General features: G+C 48.6%; 1 protein-coding gene across 1 annotated transcript in view; it reads right to left on the minus strand.

Annotated features, from left to right (window-relative positions):
* The window catches only part of TMEM244 (transmembrane protein 244), a 31,693-nt gene extending 27,215 nt beyond the window's left edge, over positions 1 to 4,478 (minus strand). Inside the window, exons 1-2 of the mRNA XM_069973695.1 lie at positions 4,446 to 4,478; positions 2,759 to 2,844 (exon numbers count right to left, since the gene is read on the minus strand). Coding sequence (XP_069829796.1) covers positions 2,759 to 2,844; positions 4,446 to 4,478 — 119 coding nt within the window. The remainder of the gene's footprint in view (positions 1 to 2,758; positions 2,845 to 4,445) is intronic.
* Positions 4,479 to 19,068: the final 14,590 nt, after the last annotated feature.

Consider the following 19,068-nt stretch of genomic DNA (forward strand, 5'->3'; position numbering starts at 1 on the left):
TTTGACTATCCGCTCTCCTTCTGATTTTGTACTGCGTTGTCTGTTTGGTTTTGACCCTGCTAGTTGACTATCCTCTATTGTGTTTTGTTTGTCTGTCTACAATTTGTGTATTCACCTACGCAGTGTAGGGACCGACTCCGTGGTTGTCCACAACCGTTTAGGGTCGACTGAGGCAAGTAGGCAGGTGACAGTGGGTGGGTTCAGATCTAGGGCCCACTGTCTTTTGTCTTGTCTACGCCTGCCTGTCATGACAGTAGCTTTCTGCACATCTGAATTCATACAGTGACAAGGGAAATCAGTTCTTAGCAGAGGCATGCATCAATACACAGCAATGTTTCAAAACAGAGTAGGGTTTTGCTTGGCTGATTTCCATCACAGCAATCCAGTTAGTTTAGAAAGTCTTTCTGGGATCAGTATGCAAAGTAATCTAGAAAACTGTCCATTTAATGCAGGGGTGTCAAACTCAAATACACAGTGGGCCAAAATACAAAAATTGGACAAAGTTGCCAGCCAACCCTGATAATTATTGAAACCCGATTGCTGTCACTGTAAAGTCAGTGGTGTGCATCTCCAAGCCCTGTGCACTTTAATAAATGACATGACATGATAAATTGCTATGACATGATTAAACCCCAACGCATATAATAGTCAATCCCCCCAAAATTGCCCCATATATTAGCCAGCCCTCCCAATAGTGCCCAAATGGTAACCAGCCCCCGAAGTGTCCCATTTAGTAGCCAGCCCTCCCCAATAGTCTCATATAGTAGCCAGCCTCCCCCCCTCAAGTGTCCCATATAATAGCCAGCCCTCCCAAATAGTGCTAAAATAGTAGCCAGCCCCCGAGTGTCTCATTTAGTAGCCAGCCCTCCCAATAGTGCCCAAATAGTAGCAAGCCCCCACAATAGTCTCACATAGTAGCCAGCCCTCCCCAATAGTCTTATATAGTAGCCAGCCTTCCGCAATAGTCTCATATAGTAGCCAGACCTCCCCCAAGTCTCATATAGTAGCCAGTCCTCCCTCATAGTCTCTTATATAGTAGCCAGCGCTCCCTCATAGTCTCTTATATAGTAGCCAGCCCCCCCAATAGTTTCTTATAGAGTAGCCAGCCCTCCCCAATAGTCTTTTATAGAGTAGCCAGTCCGCCCCCACAGTCTCATATAGTAGCCAGCCCTCCCCTACAGTCTCTTATATAGTAGCCAGCTCTCCCCCGTAGTCTCTTATATAGGAGCAAGTCCTCCCCAAGACTCATATAGTAGTCGGCCCTCCCTCATAGTCTTATATAGTAGCCAGCCCTCCCCCATAGTCTCTTATATAGTAGCCAGCCCTCCGCAATAGTCTCATATAGTAGCCAGCCCTCCCCATAATCTCATATATAGTAGCCATGGTGGGCCAGATGTAATTAAAACTCTGAATTGCCTGGCGGGCCAAAAATAATTGCACCACGGGCCAGATTTGGCCTGCGGGCCAGAGTTTGACATGACTGATCTAATGCTACCTATAGGTAGCTACCCTGTGAGCCAATGGCCAACCCTGTTATAAAACCTTGAGGCACAACACATGACAACCAAGTCAGAGACTTTAATCCATAGGGTGCACTATTTTTTTTTCTTTTTCTTCTGGTCAATACAGAATAAGGATCTAGTTAATTCCTTTAAAGCAACTCTTGGAACGTATTGATTCTCCATGCAGCAATTCAGATAGAGAAGGGAGTCTTACAAGCTATATTCCCTGGAGAAAGTATTCCTCCTCCAAAGTAAAGATAATTGCCTCTCTAGTGCCCACTGCATATTGACTTAAAAAATCTGAATCTTCAAAGTAGACTTACTCAATGATAGCTCTAGCTCGATAGTCAATCAACCATTGCTACAAAAGACGTAGGGAAGCCCTAGTCTAAGAAGAGAGATAGGGTGTATTGGGGTTACTGTACTTATATCGGAGTCCTATAATGTAACCCAACTTTTTGGTATCCAATTTGTGTATCATTTCTTCAGTGGGCAAGACCCCTGGAAATAATCTGATCAGTTAGTCTCACTGTGTAACACGACACCATCAACAATTAATGGATAAAGAAATGGTACATTTGAAATAAAGCATTATACTTTTTCCACTTGTGGGTATCCTGGTCTCACAGAGGAAGAATCAGGAGAACCCATGAGTAGAGGAACCCCTCTATCAGCAAGAGGTATAAAAACTGCTAGGCCTCCTTCACATGTCAGCGATTTTTACCCAGATTTCTTATCACAAAATCCAGGTAAATTTCTGGACTCATAGCAATAATTCGCCCAATCGATCGTTTAACAATTTTGAAGAAACAATTTGTTTTTTATAACGATCAGCGTTTAGACGAATAAATCGTTAGAAAAATCGTTAGAAAATTTGTAAGAAAAATTGTTATTTCGATCTTTTGTAAGATCGTTCAAGCCCATCTTTCACATAGGGTGAATCTTTGAAAGACTGTTTACACAAAGCGATCTGCGAATTTTTAGTGAACGACCAACAACGATTTGAGAACATGTTGAAAGATCAAAATGAACGATTTCTCGCTCGTCGTTTGATCGTTTGCTGTGTTTACACGGAAACGATTATCGCTCAAATGCGATCGTTATTGCGAAAAGTCGAAAGATAATCGTTCCGTGTAAACGCAGCATAAGACTATGTGATAAAGCAATACTGTTGTATTAGATGCCAAAGGGAAGGAATTTTCTCTGTGGCATTCAGTAAGTATTAATTTTTACAGCATTTATAGTATGAAGCTTACCTTAGTATTACAAAACAAATAATGTGCGCTAAATACATCACCATGTAGAAGACTATAGTGCAAAGGAGCAAATTCTGCAGGATAACCTGTGGGAATGAAATAGTTCTATTAATAAAACACATATAAAGAATGCTGGGCTGTATTTGTTAAAATGTATGTCTGTACCCTATCAACCAATCAGAGACCAAGTTTTATTTGTCCAGTGTATTCACACAAAAAATCAGTTTGATATCTGATTGGTTAAGGTCAGCAATGAAACTTTCTCACAGATACTTTTCACATAGAAGAACCACAGAGAAATATAAATAAAAGACTTTAGAGCGGCGCAACCAAAATACATTGTTCACATCTAAGAGGGTGCCACCCCGTACCACAATATACAGAACCACTGAACAACAAGAAAAAATGTGGTACTATGCTAATGTGTGCACCCCAAAAAATACAATACAAAAAATGTACAAAAATAATAAATCAATTTTATAAAATCACATGAACAACAGCACAACAAAATTAAAAACATTCAAAAGGCATCATACAGAGGACACAAATCTATTAAGTAGATCTGAAAACAATCAGAACATTGCCCTACAGGGCAATCAATCGGGAAGGGAGTAGATTCTCCCAAATCTGCATGGTCCCATAAACAATTCCTTTAAACAAAATAGACAGTTGGGAATAACGAAGTCACCGAAGGGTAACGATACGTGTGGAGTCTTCTCCAGGGCTAGCCTCTGCATGGTCATTACTATATACTTACCTGCTTGCCCATTTGGGTTTGTTTTGATTATTTGCTTTTCCCTATAAAATGTTTTTGTATTAGGTAGCATTTGGATTCTTTTGGGAATACTTATATGAGCTTTTCTATTTGTGAGTTTGTACATTGGTATTTATTCATTGTCCCTTTACCCGTTATTCCCAACTATTTTGTTTAAAGGTATTGTTTATGGGACCATGCAGATTTGGGGGAAGCTACTCTCGTCCCGATTGAGCGCCCTGTAGGTCAATGTTCTGATTATTTTCAGATCAACCCATAGATTTGTGTCCTATGTATGAGGTCCTTTAAATGTTTTTAATTTTGTTGTGCTGTTGTTCATGTGGCTTAATAAAATTGATTCATTATTTTTGTACATATTTTATATTGTATTTTGTGGGGTGCACCCTAGTACCACACTTTTTCTTGTTCAGTGGAGAAATATAAATGATGTAACAAACAAGTTTCTTCGCTATTTATTTATTATTTAATGTTGTACTGCAAACCACAGAAATTGATTATCGAAATATTGTTAACTATTAAAGGTTTTGTAAAAACAGCACAACATTTAATATACTGTACCCGCATCATCATACAGTGCACATATAGGGTATTATTGTTATTGGTAGAACAAAAAAATATAAAAACAAAAATACAATTTTATTGGGATATGAGCTCTTCAGTAGCAAAAAAAATAGAATTATTTGATTAGACCTTCCGAATCATCATACATATCCATTACCATATAATGAACCTGCTAAGTGCTATATACAGAATCAGCTTCATATCCATGAAGACCAGACTGACAACAAACCCAGTGAAGACAAAGTTAGCCTCATAGTAAAAATCTGCTGCCTAATATACTATATACTATTCACTATATTAGTGAACATAAAACTACTAAATATAGTTGCATGTACCTTGCATTCATTTTACCTTTGTCTCGGCTATTTTGATCTTGAGTGCCATCAGACCATACTAAAATGTGAAGGATAATTTTGGAAGCGGACATGTATACTCATGAACATGATGTTAGTTGGTATGACACAGAATAATACGTATCTTGGCATCTTAGTGGGATTAAATGTAGTAAAGACTCAGACCATCTGGAAGGATAATCTGTAAAAGAATGGCCAGTGAGTTCTCTCCTGTAAATAACTCCTGTCTACAGAAATATTCTACAGAAGGATGAATGATTGTGTGAAGTTTTAGTAATATAGATCATATAATCATCAATAGACTGAAAGGTGGGACATTGTGTACACCCACCAAGTAAGGGGATTTTTACACTGTGGCTACAATGCATATTTGACATATGACCTGGGAACGTTCCTGGGGCACTTGTCAAGCATATTCACAGGCTTCATACTCAGCAGGTGTCAGCGGCTTTATACAGTTATCTATGATCTTGGCTATTTAACCTATTAGATGCACTAGTTACCAGAGACCATTTCCACCTGGTGTTCCCTTCACCCAACAGGCAAGAGGCTTTTATGTTCCTGCAGCGTATGTTGCAGATGCCTTTTTGACTATCAATCTCCCCTGCAGAGCCTGACCACAGGCAGAGAGCCATGACCAACGTTCCCTTTAGGCTGCGTGGCGCCCAGCCGCTCAGCTGACAGGGAGGCCCCGATCACTGCCTCCAGCCGCACGCTCAGCCGCAAAGAACACTGTATCTGCATCCTCTTCTGGACACAGATACAGATAGAAAGGCGGTGCTGGCACTGCTTGTACCGGCCCCGCCATTCCTTCTAATAGACTGCAGGAACCCTTGTCAGAAGACTAAATGTGAGGGGGGTTCAGGGTCGGACTGGGCCACCTGAGGATCCTCCGGTAGGTCCCGTCCCCCCACGCACGTGGCACACTTACTGTCAGGTGGCAGGGCCCCCCGACAGTAAGTGCCACGCTGTAGTCCCCCCTCCCCATGGTATAGCACTGCCCCCCCACCTCTCCTCTCCCTCTTGTGACCAATGTTCCCTCTAAGCTTCAGCCACAGCTGAGCGGAATGGCAAGAGAGCTGAGCAATGGTCAGGCAAAGTTGGGCAAATCAAAAACTTGACACAGGAACATCGGTACCATAGTCTAAGGCTATGTTCACACTACGTGAAACTATGGCCGTAGTTCTCGCCGCAGAACTATGGCCGTAGTTTTGAGGGGTGGAACATAGCCTTATTTTCAATTGGATCCCGGCCGGAGCTTACACACATCGTATGCGCTCCGGCCGGGATCACATGCGGCGCTGGAAAAAACTGACATGTCAGTTTTCTGCGGCCGGAATTCAGTGAATTCCGGCCGCAGAAAGATCCGTCAGTTCACACATAAGTACTGGCCGGGATGATCCGGGCTGAGATCGGCCGTTCTGTGACCTGGCCGGAGTCACGGAACGCCCGGGTGTTCACGTAGTGTGAACATAGCCCAAAAGTGAATGTAGCAGAGCAAATTAAATCTAGTAGAACAGCTCATGTCAAACAACAAAGATGCAATGGATGCCCCCCCTGTATTATCCCCCTATAGATGCCCCCCTGTATTATCCCCCAATAGATGCAACCAGGGCCGGCCTGAGGGGTGTGCGAGCAGTGCGGCCGCACAGGGCGCTGTGCACTCCCGGCAGGAGGGGGGCGCCACCTGCATCCCTGAGGCCATATATCCGTCCCCTGCCTCTGCACAGCAGCCGAGGAAGCTCTTCTCCCCGAACATGTGACTGCAGCCTGGCCCCCCATCCCCCGCCCCCCACAGCGTCTCCCAGCTCACAGAGGCCCATAACCCCGCCCCCTCCCCCGACGGAGACATCAGCAGTGTGATCCTCCGCTCTACCTGCTTCTCCTCATGGGCAGAGACATCCTCCACTACTACTGCAGTGTGACTGTGAGTATATATATCTATCTCTGTCTGTGTGTGTTAGTGGAGTTTGTGTGTGCTCTGTGTGTGTTAGTGCTCTGTGTGGTAGGACAACATCTCCCAGCATGCCCCTGTGTGGTAGGACAACATCTCCCAGCATGCCCCTGTGTGGTAGGACAACATCTCCCAGCATGCCCCTGTGTGGTAGGACAACATCTCCCAGCATGCCCCTGTGTGGTAGGACAACAACTCCCAGCATACTCCTATGTGGCTCTGTGTGGTAGGACAACAACTCCCAGCATACTCCTATGTGGCTCTGTGTGGTAGGACAACAACTCCCAGCATACTCCTATGTGGCTCTGTGTGGTAGGACAACAACTCCCAGAATACTCTTATGTAGCTCTGTGTGGTAGGACATCTCCCAGCATGCCCCTGTGTGGTAGGACAACAACTCCCAGCATACTCCTATATGGCTCTGTGTGGTGGGACAACAACTCCCAGCAGGGGCGTAGCTAATGTCTCCTGGGCCCTGGTGCGAGAGGCCAACTTGGCCCCCCCTGGCCGGGATGATCCGGGCTGAGATCGGCCGTTCTGTGACCTGGCCGGAGTCACGGAACGCCCGGGTGTTCACGTAGTGTGAACATAGCCCAAAAGTGAATGTAGCAGAGCAAATTAAATCTAGTAGAACAGCTCATGTCAAACAACAAAGATGCAATGGATGCCCCCCCTGTATTATCCCCCTATAGATGCCCCCCTGTATTATCCCCCAATAGATGCAACCAGGGCCGGCCTTAGGGGTGTGCGAGCAGTGCGGCCGCACAGGGCGCTGTGCACTCCCGGCAGGAGGGGGGCGCCACCTGCATCCCTGAGGCCATATATCCGTCCCCTGCCTCTGCACAGCAGCCGAGGAAGCTCTTCTCCCCGAACATGTGACTGCAGCCTGGCCCCCCATCCCCCGCCCCCCACAGCGTCTCCCAGCTCACAGAGGCCCATAACCCCGCCCCCTCCCCCGACGGAGACATCAGCAGTGTGATCCTCCGCTCTACCTGCTTCTCCTCATGGGCAGAGACATCCTCCACTACTACTGCAGTGTGACTGTGAGTATATATATCTATCTCTGTCTGTGTGTGTTAGTGGAGTTTGTGTGTGCTCTGTGTGTGTTAGTGCTCTGTGTGGTAGGACAACATCTCCCAGCATGCCCCTGTGTGGTAGGACAACATCTCCCAGCATGCCCTGTGTGGTAGGACAACATCTCCCAGCATGCCCCTGTGTGGTAGGACAACATCTCCCAGCATGCCCCTGTGTGGTAGGACAACAACTCCCAGCATACTCCTATGTGGCTCTGTGTGGTAGGACAACAACTCCCAGCATACTCCTATGTGGCTCTGTGTGGTAGGACAACAACTCCCAGCATACTCCTATGTGGCTCTGTGTGGTAGGACAACAACTCCCAGAATACTCTTATGTAGCTCTGTGTGGTAGGACATCTCCCAGCATGCCCCTGTGTGGTAGGACAACAACTCCCAGCATACTCCTATATGGCTCTGTGTGGTGGGACAACAACTCCCAGCAGGGGCGTAGCTAATGTCTCCTGGGCCCTGGTGCGAGAGGCCAACTTGGCCCCCCCTGGCCGGGATGATCCGGGCTGAGATCGGCCGTTCTGTGACCTGGCCGGAGTCACGGAACGCCCGGGTGTTCACGTAGTGTGAACATAGCCCAAAAGTGAATGTAGCAGAGCAAATTAAATCTAGTAGAACAGCTCATGTCAAACAACAAAGATGCAATGGATGCCCCCCCTGTATTATCCCCCTATAGATGCCCCCCTGTATTATCCCCCAATAGATGCAACCAGGGCCGGCCTTAGGGGTGTGCGAGCAGTGCGGCCGCACAGGGCGCTGTGCACTCCCGGCAGGAGGGGGGCGCCACCTGCATCCCTGAGGCCATATATCCGTCCCCTGCCTCTGCACAGCAGCCGAGGAAGCTCTTCTCCCCGAACATGTGACTGCAGCCTGGCCCCCCATCCCCCGCCCCCCACCGCGTCTCCCAGCTCACAGAGGCCCATAACCCCGCCCCCTCCCCCGACGGAGACATCAGCAGTGTGATCCTCCGCTCTACCTGCTTCTCCTCATGGGCAGAGACATCCTCCACTACTACTGCAGTGTGACTGTGAGTATATATATCTATCTCTGTCTGTGTGTGTTAGTGGAGTTTGTGTGTGCTCTGTGTGTGTTAGTGCTCTGTGTGGTAGGACAACATCTCCCAGCATGCCCCTGTGTGGTAGGACAACATCTCCCAGCATCTCCCAACATCTCCCAGGTGAAGACTCCCAGTGTGGGAGAACAGGCAGCACTAGGCCTGTGGGAGCTGCAGACAAGAAGTCTGGGTAAGACCAGTGGAGCTGGTGATATTGAGCATTAGGCTCATAAGTGACAGCTAGGGAAGCTGTGGTGTTAGTCAGTGGCTAGACGGCCTAGGTTTTATTTTATTGGCAGTGTTGCCTATGTCTTGTGTTTTTTTGAATGGATAAATAAAGCTGACTGAGGTCCGTATAAAGCATACAGCACTGACTGGACTGCAATTTGTGATGTGCCAACCGTCTCAGGCCCAGGAGATGGCGATCCCAGCGAGTGAGTAACCCCCAGATTGTCACATATGGTGGAGGATTGCTGTGGGCAGAAAAATGGCACATGAAGTTTGTGGCTGAATTTAAAGAGCCTGAAGCCTTACAGAGATTGAGTCTCTGTGGAGAGAGACATACAGAGACTGTGTTGCTGTGGAGAGAGACATACAGAGACTGTCTTGTCTGGATAAGGCCAGTATTGCTTATGTTTGAAGCTGGTGTTTCTGCTGCATAAAGAATATAATTGCCATGGGTCTAGCAGAGGACTATGTCAGATGTATATGGGACATACAGCGCCGTGAAGACATGGCTAAACAGATGGGTTATAACCTTGCGCAGTTTGAAGCAGAGCGGGAGGCTGTTGAGGCCCAACTGCAAAGGACATTGGATAAGCGAGCGTCTGTACAAAGTGCATGTACTGCTACACCCCGCACTGCACTGCAGGGGGCTGCTAACCAGAAAGCACAGGGGTCCAAGCCCAGTGGTTGCTGTACCAAGGTCCCAGGTGCATCCTGGTCTGATTCCCCAGATAAAAAGCGTGAGGGTGCCGTCCCTAAAGCCAACCAGCCAGAGCCAGGCTTGAGATGTATGAGAATGGACTGTTGTGTAGTTGGATGTGCTTTTGCCCAGTGCCCAAGTGTTAAAAAGTCACTTTTGCAGAGGCGCCATGATGTTGTTGCTAGGAGCAACCAACCCCAACAGCAAGCGGCAGTCACTGAGCAGAGGGAGCCATGTTGGAGGTGCATGGGAGTGGGTGTCTGTGCATCTTACTGTCCTCTGGTCAGGAGATCAGAGAAATTTAAACCAAAAACTTGTGAATTGCTGGTTGGTGGCATCCCACTGCTGGTTGACCTGGACTGTCGCCAGGAGGTGTCCAGGGTCCACCCCGATATTATACTGTTTGTGAAGAGTCGACCAGAGCCGTATGGTAAGACTATTCTAATTGACTTTAAAACCTGTTATGGGACAGTAAATCATGTGCTGGAGGTCTGTGCGGAGCTTGAGGTGGAGTTCATACTTGGCAGAGACTTTCCTTATTTCTGGCAGTTGTGGGAGGGAGAGTCCCCAGTAAAGTGTACTGTACCACTGCCTAAGGGGGAGGAGCCAGGAGAACCATATACAAAAGTCCCAGAGTTACCAGTGGGTGGAGCCTCACTGTCTTACTGTGTGAACTGTGACCAAAATAAGTCCAAATGTTCAGCAATGCTACCAAGTGAGGAGAAGAATCCTGTGGCTGACAAGACCATCCTGATGTCTGATGAGATTATTGCACAGTCTGAACATGGACTTGAAAAGTCAGATGAAATTAATGATAATGTATTGCATGCAATGTTTATTGAAAATGTCACCCCACAGTTATGTGATAGCAGTAAGGTCACCCCGCAGTTATGTGATAGCAGTAAGGTCATGTCAGATTTGCTGCCTAACATGCATTTAACCCATAACTATGTCCCACAACCTAAGCAGGTAAATGATGGGTGTACTACAGCGTTAGTTCCAATGAATGCAGAGTGTGAACTAACCTCTAAAGCAGAAAAAGCAGCAGAGGGGATTCGCTCTAGTGTGCCCCTAAAGGTCATGATGTGTAATGACGAGAAGATTGCATGTGATGAATGTGCTGTGCTGCCCCTAGAGGTCATGATGTGTAATGATGAGAAAATTGCATGTGATGAAGGTACAGTGCTGCCCCTAGAGGTCATGGTGTGTAAGGACCAGAGTATTGCATGGGATGCATGTGCTGTGGTTGAAAGCAATACAGAGAGTTTGGTGGCCTTTACTGAGTCAAGTGAGGCCAATGTGGTTGCTAGTGGCAACCAAATATCTGCTGAAGATAACAAGGAGGGTAAGCAGACTCACAAGCCCATGGGTTCATATTATGCCAAAAGAGTGACCTACAAAGTCAAACAGCATGTGAGAAGTGACTGTGGCAGTAAGCGGTATGTATGCTGGGTTTGTGGGGCACGTTTTTCCCAAAGTGATGCAGTGAGAATGCATGTGGTGAGGAAACATAGTGAAAATGTGTTGTGTATTCTCACACCTAAACTATGTTCCTACAACAGCTGTGCTGTGCCCAATAGGTATCTCCGAAATAAAAGGGGAAAAAGTGACCAGTGTGAATATGGTTGTAGACTGAAATGTTGCATGGAGATAGCCAGATGTGCTTGGCCTGGTAGGAAGCCGTATGCACGTGGTTTGTCTGAGAGCGCCCCCTGTGTCTATGACAGTAAGCCTGGTGTGGGTGACCGTGTTACAATGCAGAGCCAGATAGACCTGAGTGGTGCATCCAGTAGGGTTAGTGAGGGTCACACAGTAGCAGCATCCAGTGAGGTTAGTGGTGGTCACACAGTAGCATCCAGTGATGTTAGTGAGGGTCACACAGTAGCAGCATCCAGTGATGTTAGTGGTGGTCACACAGTAGTAGAACAGCCACCGCTTATTGTTATAGAATCTCTTCTTTGTCAGGTCCCAGAAGCTGTTCCTGTGACTAATGTGAACATACCTCAAGTAGCAGGTGATGAGATGGTGGCCAGAGAATGTCCGGCTAAAGAGCTTGTGTTGGCTCACACATTACCTCTTACAGGGAGTCTTGAAGTTACTGAGGCTGATGTGAATAATGAAGAGGTAATTTTGGAGGAATCATGTCCTCAGTACACAGATGTGCATGAAGGAGCTGGTATGAAGACTTTCACTTTGGAGACTGAAAGTGAATGCAGTCTGTATGTTGCCCTGTCTGAAGTGAGAGGTAGTGAGAACTGTCAGTCAATGTCTGAGCCGAGTCTCACTCATACAGTCCCATCCAATGTAGCTGGAAGTGAGAGGTTTCATGTTGCCGAGGGTAACAGCCTGGATGTTACCAATAAGGGAACCCAAATTACATATGAGAACAAGGACTGTGTGCACGCTGAGAGTGGTTCTCAGTACAGCCGTCCGATGCATGTCTCCACTTATGGACGTGGTCATGAAAGAAATGAACGGCAAAGTGAGAAAGTGGGGTACGGTGGTTCTGTGTTATGGAAAATGCGGGGAAAACAAAAACCTCATGAAAAGTGTGATGTGTGTCCCCAGAAAAAGAAAATGAGTCATGAATGGTGTCACATCTTACCCCAATGTAGGACCTTTGACCCAGGAGGGGGTGTTAATAAAGTGACAAGTCCTATGGCCTTTGTCAGGGGGGGAGGATATGTGGCATGGTGGGGCTGTAAGAGGCAGTTCTATGCCTCTGGAGTGGGAATTGGAGTTCAGGTGGAGCTCCTGCTCCAGATACTCCACTCCAGTCCAAGAGCTAATGAGGCTCTGAAACCACCTGGTGGAGCTCTATTAGAGACTCCAGAGCTTCCCAGGTGAAGACTCCCAGTGTGGGAGAACAGGCAGCACTAGGCCTGTGGGAGCTGCAGACAAGAAGTCTGGGTAAGACCAGTGGAGCTGGTGATATTGAGCATTAGGCTCATAAGTGACAGCTAGGGAAGCTGTGGTGTTAGTCAGTGGCTAGACGGCCTAGGTTTTATTTTATTGGCAGTGTTGCCTATGTCTTGTGTTTTTTTGAATGGATAAATAAAGCTGACTGAGGTCCGTATAAAGCATACAGCACTGACTGGACTGCAATTTGTGATGTGCCAACCGTCTCAGGCCCAGGAGATGGCGATCCCAGCGAGTGAGTAACCCCCAGATTGTCACAATATATATATATATATATACACAGTGGTGCCTTGGATTATGAGCATAATTCGTTCCAGGACCGTGCTTGTAATCCAAATCCACTCTTAAACCAAAGCAAATTTTCCTATAAGAAATCATGTAAATGCAGACAGTTGGTTCCACACCCCAAATATATTTATTATTCTGTACTGTACAGTAATGGAGAGGATGGGAAACACAAGGGCTGACAGAGACTGCAGGGAGCATGAAGGAATGAGCAGGGCAGATGTGGGCACATACATGCAGCACTCTCTGTCCGGGGAGAGAGGGGTTACAGCTATGGAGAGATTACCCCCACAGTCCTGTCCCCTGATGTAAGCCCCAGCCTGAAGGGGATCTGCTATGATTTGGAAGGTGTTTAGAGTACAGTGCTGTAGACCCCGCTATGCAGGCCATGCCCCTTCTCCACTCGCGCTCCCACCCAATACAGGAAGTTCTTAAACCAAAGCAATGCTCTTAAACCAAGTCACAATTTTGAAAAACTGTGAGCTCTTAAACCAAAACTCTCTTAAACGAAGTTACTCTTAAACCAAGGTACCACTGTATATATATGTATATATATATATATATATATATACACACACACACACACACACACACACCAAGACAGATATTACCTATTACCGCCATACTGTTACCGACCAAATCCTGTATACTGAGACCAATATTACCAGTAATACCAGTATATAGGGAGGAAACATTACCGCCACACCACAACCACCACCACCATATTGTTACTGACCAAATCCAGTACACTAAATCACCTCATCCAGTCATATAGAGGTGGCCCCAGCTCTACACAGGCTCTATACACCATATACATTACTGTGCAGTTATATCAGGTGACTCACAGGAGACGTCTTTTCTGATCGGAGTTCTTTCCTTTTCATCTTCTTCTCCATCCGTCCTAGGCCGTTATGAGAACTTCTCCGAGCCACGAATCCACAGAATCTGCCAGACAGACATATTAGGCTCCACACTCTGACACCATCTCCATCTCTCTACACACTGCACATCTGTATTGGCCCCTTTACACCCTCATTTAGTGGGTAGCCCTGACTCTATGTGACCTCCTAATAATATATGCCCCCCTCTGTGTATTCCCTCTCCCCCTATGTTGCCCCCCCCCAAATAGATGGCCCCCTCCCTTATAGATGGCCCCCTCTACCCCCTCCCTTATAGATGGCCCCCTCTACCCCCTCCCTTATAGATGGCCCCCTCTCTCCTCACCCTCCCTTATGGATGGTCCCCTCTCCCCCCACCCTCCCTTATGAATGGCCCCCTCTCCCCCCACCCTCCCTTATAGATGGTCCCCTTCCCCCCCCCCTCCCTTATAGATGGTCCCCTTCCCCCCCTCCTCCCTTATGGATGGTCCCCTTTCCCCCCCTCCCTTATAGATGGTCCCCTTTCCCCCCCCTTTATAGATGGTCCCCTTCCTCCCTCCCTTATAGATGGCCCCCTCTTTCCCCCCACCCTCATAGATGGCCCCCTCCTTCCCCCCACCCTCATAGATGGCCCCCTCCTTTCCCCCCACCCTCATAGATGGCCCCCTCCTTCCCCCCACCCTCATAGATGCCCCCCTTCTTTCCCCCCACCCTCATAGATGCCCCCCTCCTTTCCCCCCACCCTCATAGATGGCCCCCCTCTTTCCCCCCACCCTCATAGATGGCCCCCTCCTTCCCCCCCACCCTCATAGATGGCCCCCTCCTTCCCCCCCCACCCTCATAGATGGCCCCCTCCTTCCCCCCACCCTCATAGATGGCCCCCTCCTTCCCCCCACCCTCATAGATGGCCCCCTCCTTCCCCCCACCCTCATAGATGGCCCCCTCCTTCCCCCCACCCTCATAGATGGCCCCCTCCTTCCCCCCACCCTCATAGATGGCCCCCTCCTTCCCCCCACCCTCATAGATGGCCCCCTCCTTCCCCCCACCCTCATAGATGGCCCCCTCCTTCCCCCCACCCTCATAGATGGCCCCCTCCTTTCCCCCCACCCGTACAGGCTGATAAAAAAACAAAACTTAACTCACCTGACATCGCGCTCCCACGTTGATCCTCACTCCTCCTGGTCTGTCCCCGGCTGCTGCGCGGCTGCCGGGGGTGTCGCGTCTTATCCCCGGCAGCGCGCGCATCCCAGAACTCCCTGCGCGCCGGAAACAGGAAGTCAGGGCCCAAGGCGCGCAGGGAGTTCTGGGATGCGCGCGCTGCCGGGGGTAAGACGGAGCCAGTCTCTTGTGACCGCAAGCAAAACAATGCTTGCGGTCACAAGAGTGATTGATCGGCGGGCCCGGTCGCGGCGGCGACCCCCGCGACCACGGTGGCTACGCCACTGACTCCCAGCATACTCCTGTGTGGCTCTGAGTGGTAGGAAATCTCCCAGCATACTCCTGTGTGGCTCTGTGTGGTAGGACAACAACTCCCAGCATACTCCTATGTGGCTCTGTGTGGTAGGACAACAACTCTCAGCATACTCCTGTGTGGCTTTGTGTGGTAGGAAATCTCCCAGCATGCTCCTGTGTGGCTCTGTGTGGTAGGAAATCTCCCAGCATACTCCTGTGTGGCTCTGTGTGGTAGGACAACAACTCCCAGAATACTCCTGTGTGGCTCTGTGTGGTAGGACAACAACTCTCAGCATACTCCTGTGTGGCTCTGAGTGGTAGGAAATCTCCCAGCATGCCCCTGTGTGGCTCTGTGTGGTAGGACAACAACTCCCAGCATACTCCTGTGTGGCTCTGTGTGGTGGGACAACAACTCCCAGCATACTCCTGTGTGGCTCTGTGTGGTGGGACAACAACTCCCAGCATACTCCTGTGTGGCTCTGTGTGGTGGGACAACAACTCCCAGCATACTCTTATGTGGCTCTGTGTGGTAGGACAACAACTCCCAGCATACTCCTATGTGGCTCTGTGTGGTAGGACAACAACTCCCAGCATACTCCTGTGTGGCTCTGAGTGGTAGGACATCTCCCAGCATGCCCCTGTGTGGTAGGACAACAACTCCCAGCATACTCCTATGTGGCTCTGTGTGGTGGGACAACAACTCCCAGCATACTCCTATGTGGCTCTGTGTGGTGGGACAACAACTCCCAGTATACTCCTGTGTGGCTCTGTGTGGTAGGACAACAACTCCCAGCATACTCCTGTGTGGTAGGACATCTTCCAGCATGCCCCTGTGTGGTAGGACAACAACTCCCAGCATGCTCCTGTGTGGCTCTGTGTGGTAGGAGAACAACAACTCCCAGTGGGGGGTATGTGTGGTGTGTATGTGTATATGTGACTGTATGTGTGTCTGTGTTTGCAGGATATATATACTGTGCGTCTGTATGTGTCTGTGTAAGCAGTATATACACTGTGGGAGAGGTTCATCAAACATGGTGTAAAGTGAAACTGGCTCAGTTGTCCCTAGCAACCAAAGAGTCTGTGAGGAATGAAAGGTGGAATCTGATTGGTTGCTAGGGGCAACTGAGCCAGTTTCACTTTAGACCATGTTTGATGAACCTCCCCCGTGCGTCTGTATGTGTATATGTGACTGTATCTGTCCGTGTAAGCAGTATATACAGTGGGCGCCAAAAGAGTATTCTGCACAGGGCGCCATCTACCCTAAGGCCGGCCCTGGATGCAACCCCGTATTATCCCCCTTATTGATGCCCCCCCTGTATTATCCCCCTTATTGATGGCTCCCTCTGTATTATCCCCCTTATTGATGCCCCCCCCCCCCCGTATTATCCCCCTTATTTATGGCTCCCTCTGTGTACAGCAGATTTAAAAAAACACACACACACACAACTCACCTAACAGAGCGATTCCTCGTCGCTGCTGTCTTCTCCTCGGCTGATGCGCCACTCCCTGGAGGATTCCCGGGCGGCGCACACATCACTAAGCTCAGTGTGCACTGGGGCTGATACTTCCGTTTCACGGGGCGTCTCTAATACGTGCTCCCTGTACCGTAAGTCCTGGCCGGCGCACAGGGAGGTTCCTGATGCGTGCCCTCCCTGGGAATCCCCACGACAACCCCAAGGAGTGACGCATCAGCTGGGGGCAAGATTCCCTCTAGCGACTGCGAGAGGGAGAGGAGGGGGGGGGGGCGCGGCAGTGCTACACCATGGGGAAGGGGGGCTCCGGCGTGGCACTTACTGTCAGGGGGCCTTGCCGCCCCACAGTAAGTGTGCCATGTGCGTGGGGGGCCAGGGCCTACTGGAGGATCCTCCGGTCCTCCTGTGGCCCAGTCCGACCCTGCCCCCCTCACATTCAGTCTTTTGGCAAAGGTTCCTGCAGTCTATGAGAAGTAATGGCGGGGCTGGTACAAGCAGTGGCAGCACCACCATTCTATCTGTATCTGTGTCCAGAAAAGGACGCAGATACAGTGTTCTTTGCGAGCCGCCGCCCAGAGATCTCGGGCTTAGCGTCCGGCAGGAGGCAGTGGGCAGGGCCTCCCTGTCAGCTGAGCGGCCGCGTATCTTAAAGGGAACGTTGTTTGTGACCACAAGCATTCTCTTACTTGCTGTTGCAAGGGCCATCTTGCCCCTTGCTGATGCATCTTTTCCTGAGGCTGTCCCAGGCATTCCCAGGGAGCGCACGCATCAGGAACCTCAGTGTGCACCATCCGAGACTTCCAGTACAGGGAGCGTGTATTAGAGACGCTCCCTGTATCGGAAGTACCAGCCCTGGCGCACACTGAGCTTCCTAATGTGTGCGCTGCCTGGGAATCCCCCTGGCAGCGACTGGGGAGCATGCTGTTAGGTGAGTTGTGGTACCAGTTGATCTGAAAATAAATAAATACGTTTTGCTACAGCACCAATTTAAATGTCTTCATAGTATTTTACTGTGCATGTTCTCCCTTAAAGGGGTACTCTGGCACTCAAATTCTTTTTATATAATGCTGCCCTTATATAAAACATAATAAACATCTTCTTTCTTTTCCATGCCCCCCTGGTGTCGTCAATCACTGGTCACAGTGCAGTCCTGTCTCAGTCAGTGTGGCTGAGCGGGCTGTGACTGTTTGTCTTGGAAGTGGCGGCAGCTGTGGTCAGCAGGGGACCCTGAGGCACCATAGAAAGAAGGGTAAGAAGATATTTATGCTTTATATAAGGACAGCACTATATAGAAAAACTGCAGGAGTACCCCTTTAGGGTACAAGCACACAGACCGCATCTGCAGCAGATTTCTTATAGTGAATTCCGCTGCAGATCCCTTGCCTGTTAGTTTCTATGGGAAGACATACTGGCAGCGGGATTGACATCCCACTGCAAGTACTGTATGTAATAGACGGCGCTGTTTACCCCACTCTGGTTGGAGCATACATTACCTGCTCCACGCTCCGCTTTGCTTTGGGGATTTCGGGCTGGACGTCCCCGTCAGCTAATCAGTGCGCTGCCCAACCGCAGCCACTGATTGGCTAAACAGGACGTCCAGATGTCTGAAGCAAACCGGATCGCTCCAGCCGGTGGGGGGGTTAACAATGCTTTCACTTTAATACTGGCAGCGTGATTCGCTGTGAATCCGTCCTGAGTGTTTGTACCCTTAAGGATATCTATCAAATTGAAATTAAAGGTTTTTTTTTCTTATGTGAACAGGATGATCTGCAGTACCAGGCAGCGCTACCATGCAACCAATCCCTGTAAATAATAATTGTTTATTTGTATAGCGCACACAGATTCTGCAGCACTTCACCTATCTGTATGTTTTTGGGTGTGGGAGAAAACGGAGTACCCGGAGGAAACCCACGCAAACAGGGAGAGAACATACAAACTCTTTGCAGATGTTGCCCATGGCAGGACTTCAGCGCTGCAAGACTACAGTGCTAACCACTGAGCCACCGTGCTGCCCCGTGCTGCTGTAAACAAAGAGGATGTGGCTCTTGAAGGAGTGTTGAAACCCCTTGATCAAAAAGACCATCAATTAAAGCATTGGAGAACCCCTTTATTAAGACTAAAGTAATCATTATATGTGTAGCCTTATATGTAATCTAAGATAAAATAACAGCACGTGTACAGAAATCAGCACCTCGACTGCATGATGGTGGAATCACACGGACCTGCCTAGTACGCACTAACATTTCAAGGGGGAAAAATGAATAATGTAAACCCTATGGCAATCAGTCCTGCTTGTTAAATAAATTGTAATGTAAATCATATCTCCATCTATCTCCATGACTACTCCGCTGCTAGGAACATTCTAGTGGTTGGAATATAATAGTTGCAAACCTTTTCCAAACTGTACAATCTCCTGTTCCCAATCCCTCTCATACTGTATGTTAAGTAAGTAACTGCAAGCAGCATGGCCCTACAGTGCACCTAATCTTGGAAAGAAACTTCTTATTCATTTCACCCTGCTGGCAAACCTATTATGTGCCCAATGACTGTTTTGATGTTCTTTTGAGGAGTGGGTGTTTCTTGTGTAGTCAGTTTTG

This window comes from Dendropsophus ebraccatus, chromosome 6 (assembly GCF_027789765.1).
Source record: "Dendropsophus ebraccatus isolate aDenEbr1 chromosome 6, aDenEbr1.pat, whole genome shotgun sequence".
Taxonomy (NCBI): Eukaryota; Metazoa; Chordata; class Amphibia; order Anura; family Hylidae; genus Dendropsophus; species Dendropsophus ebraccatus.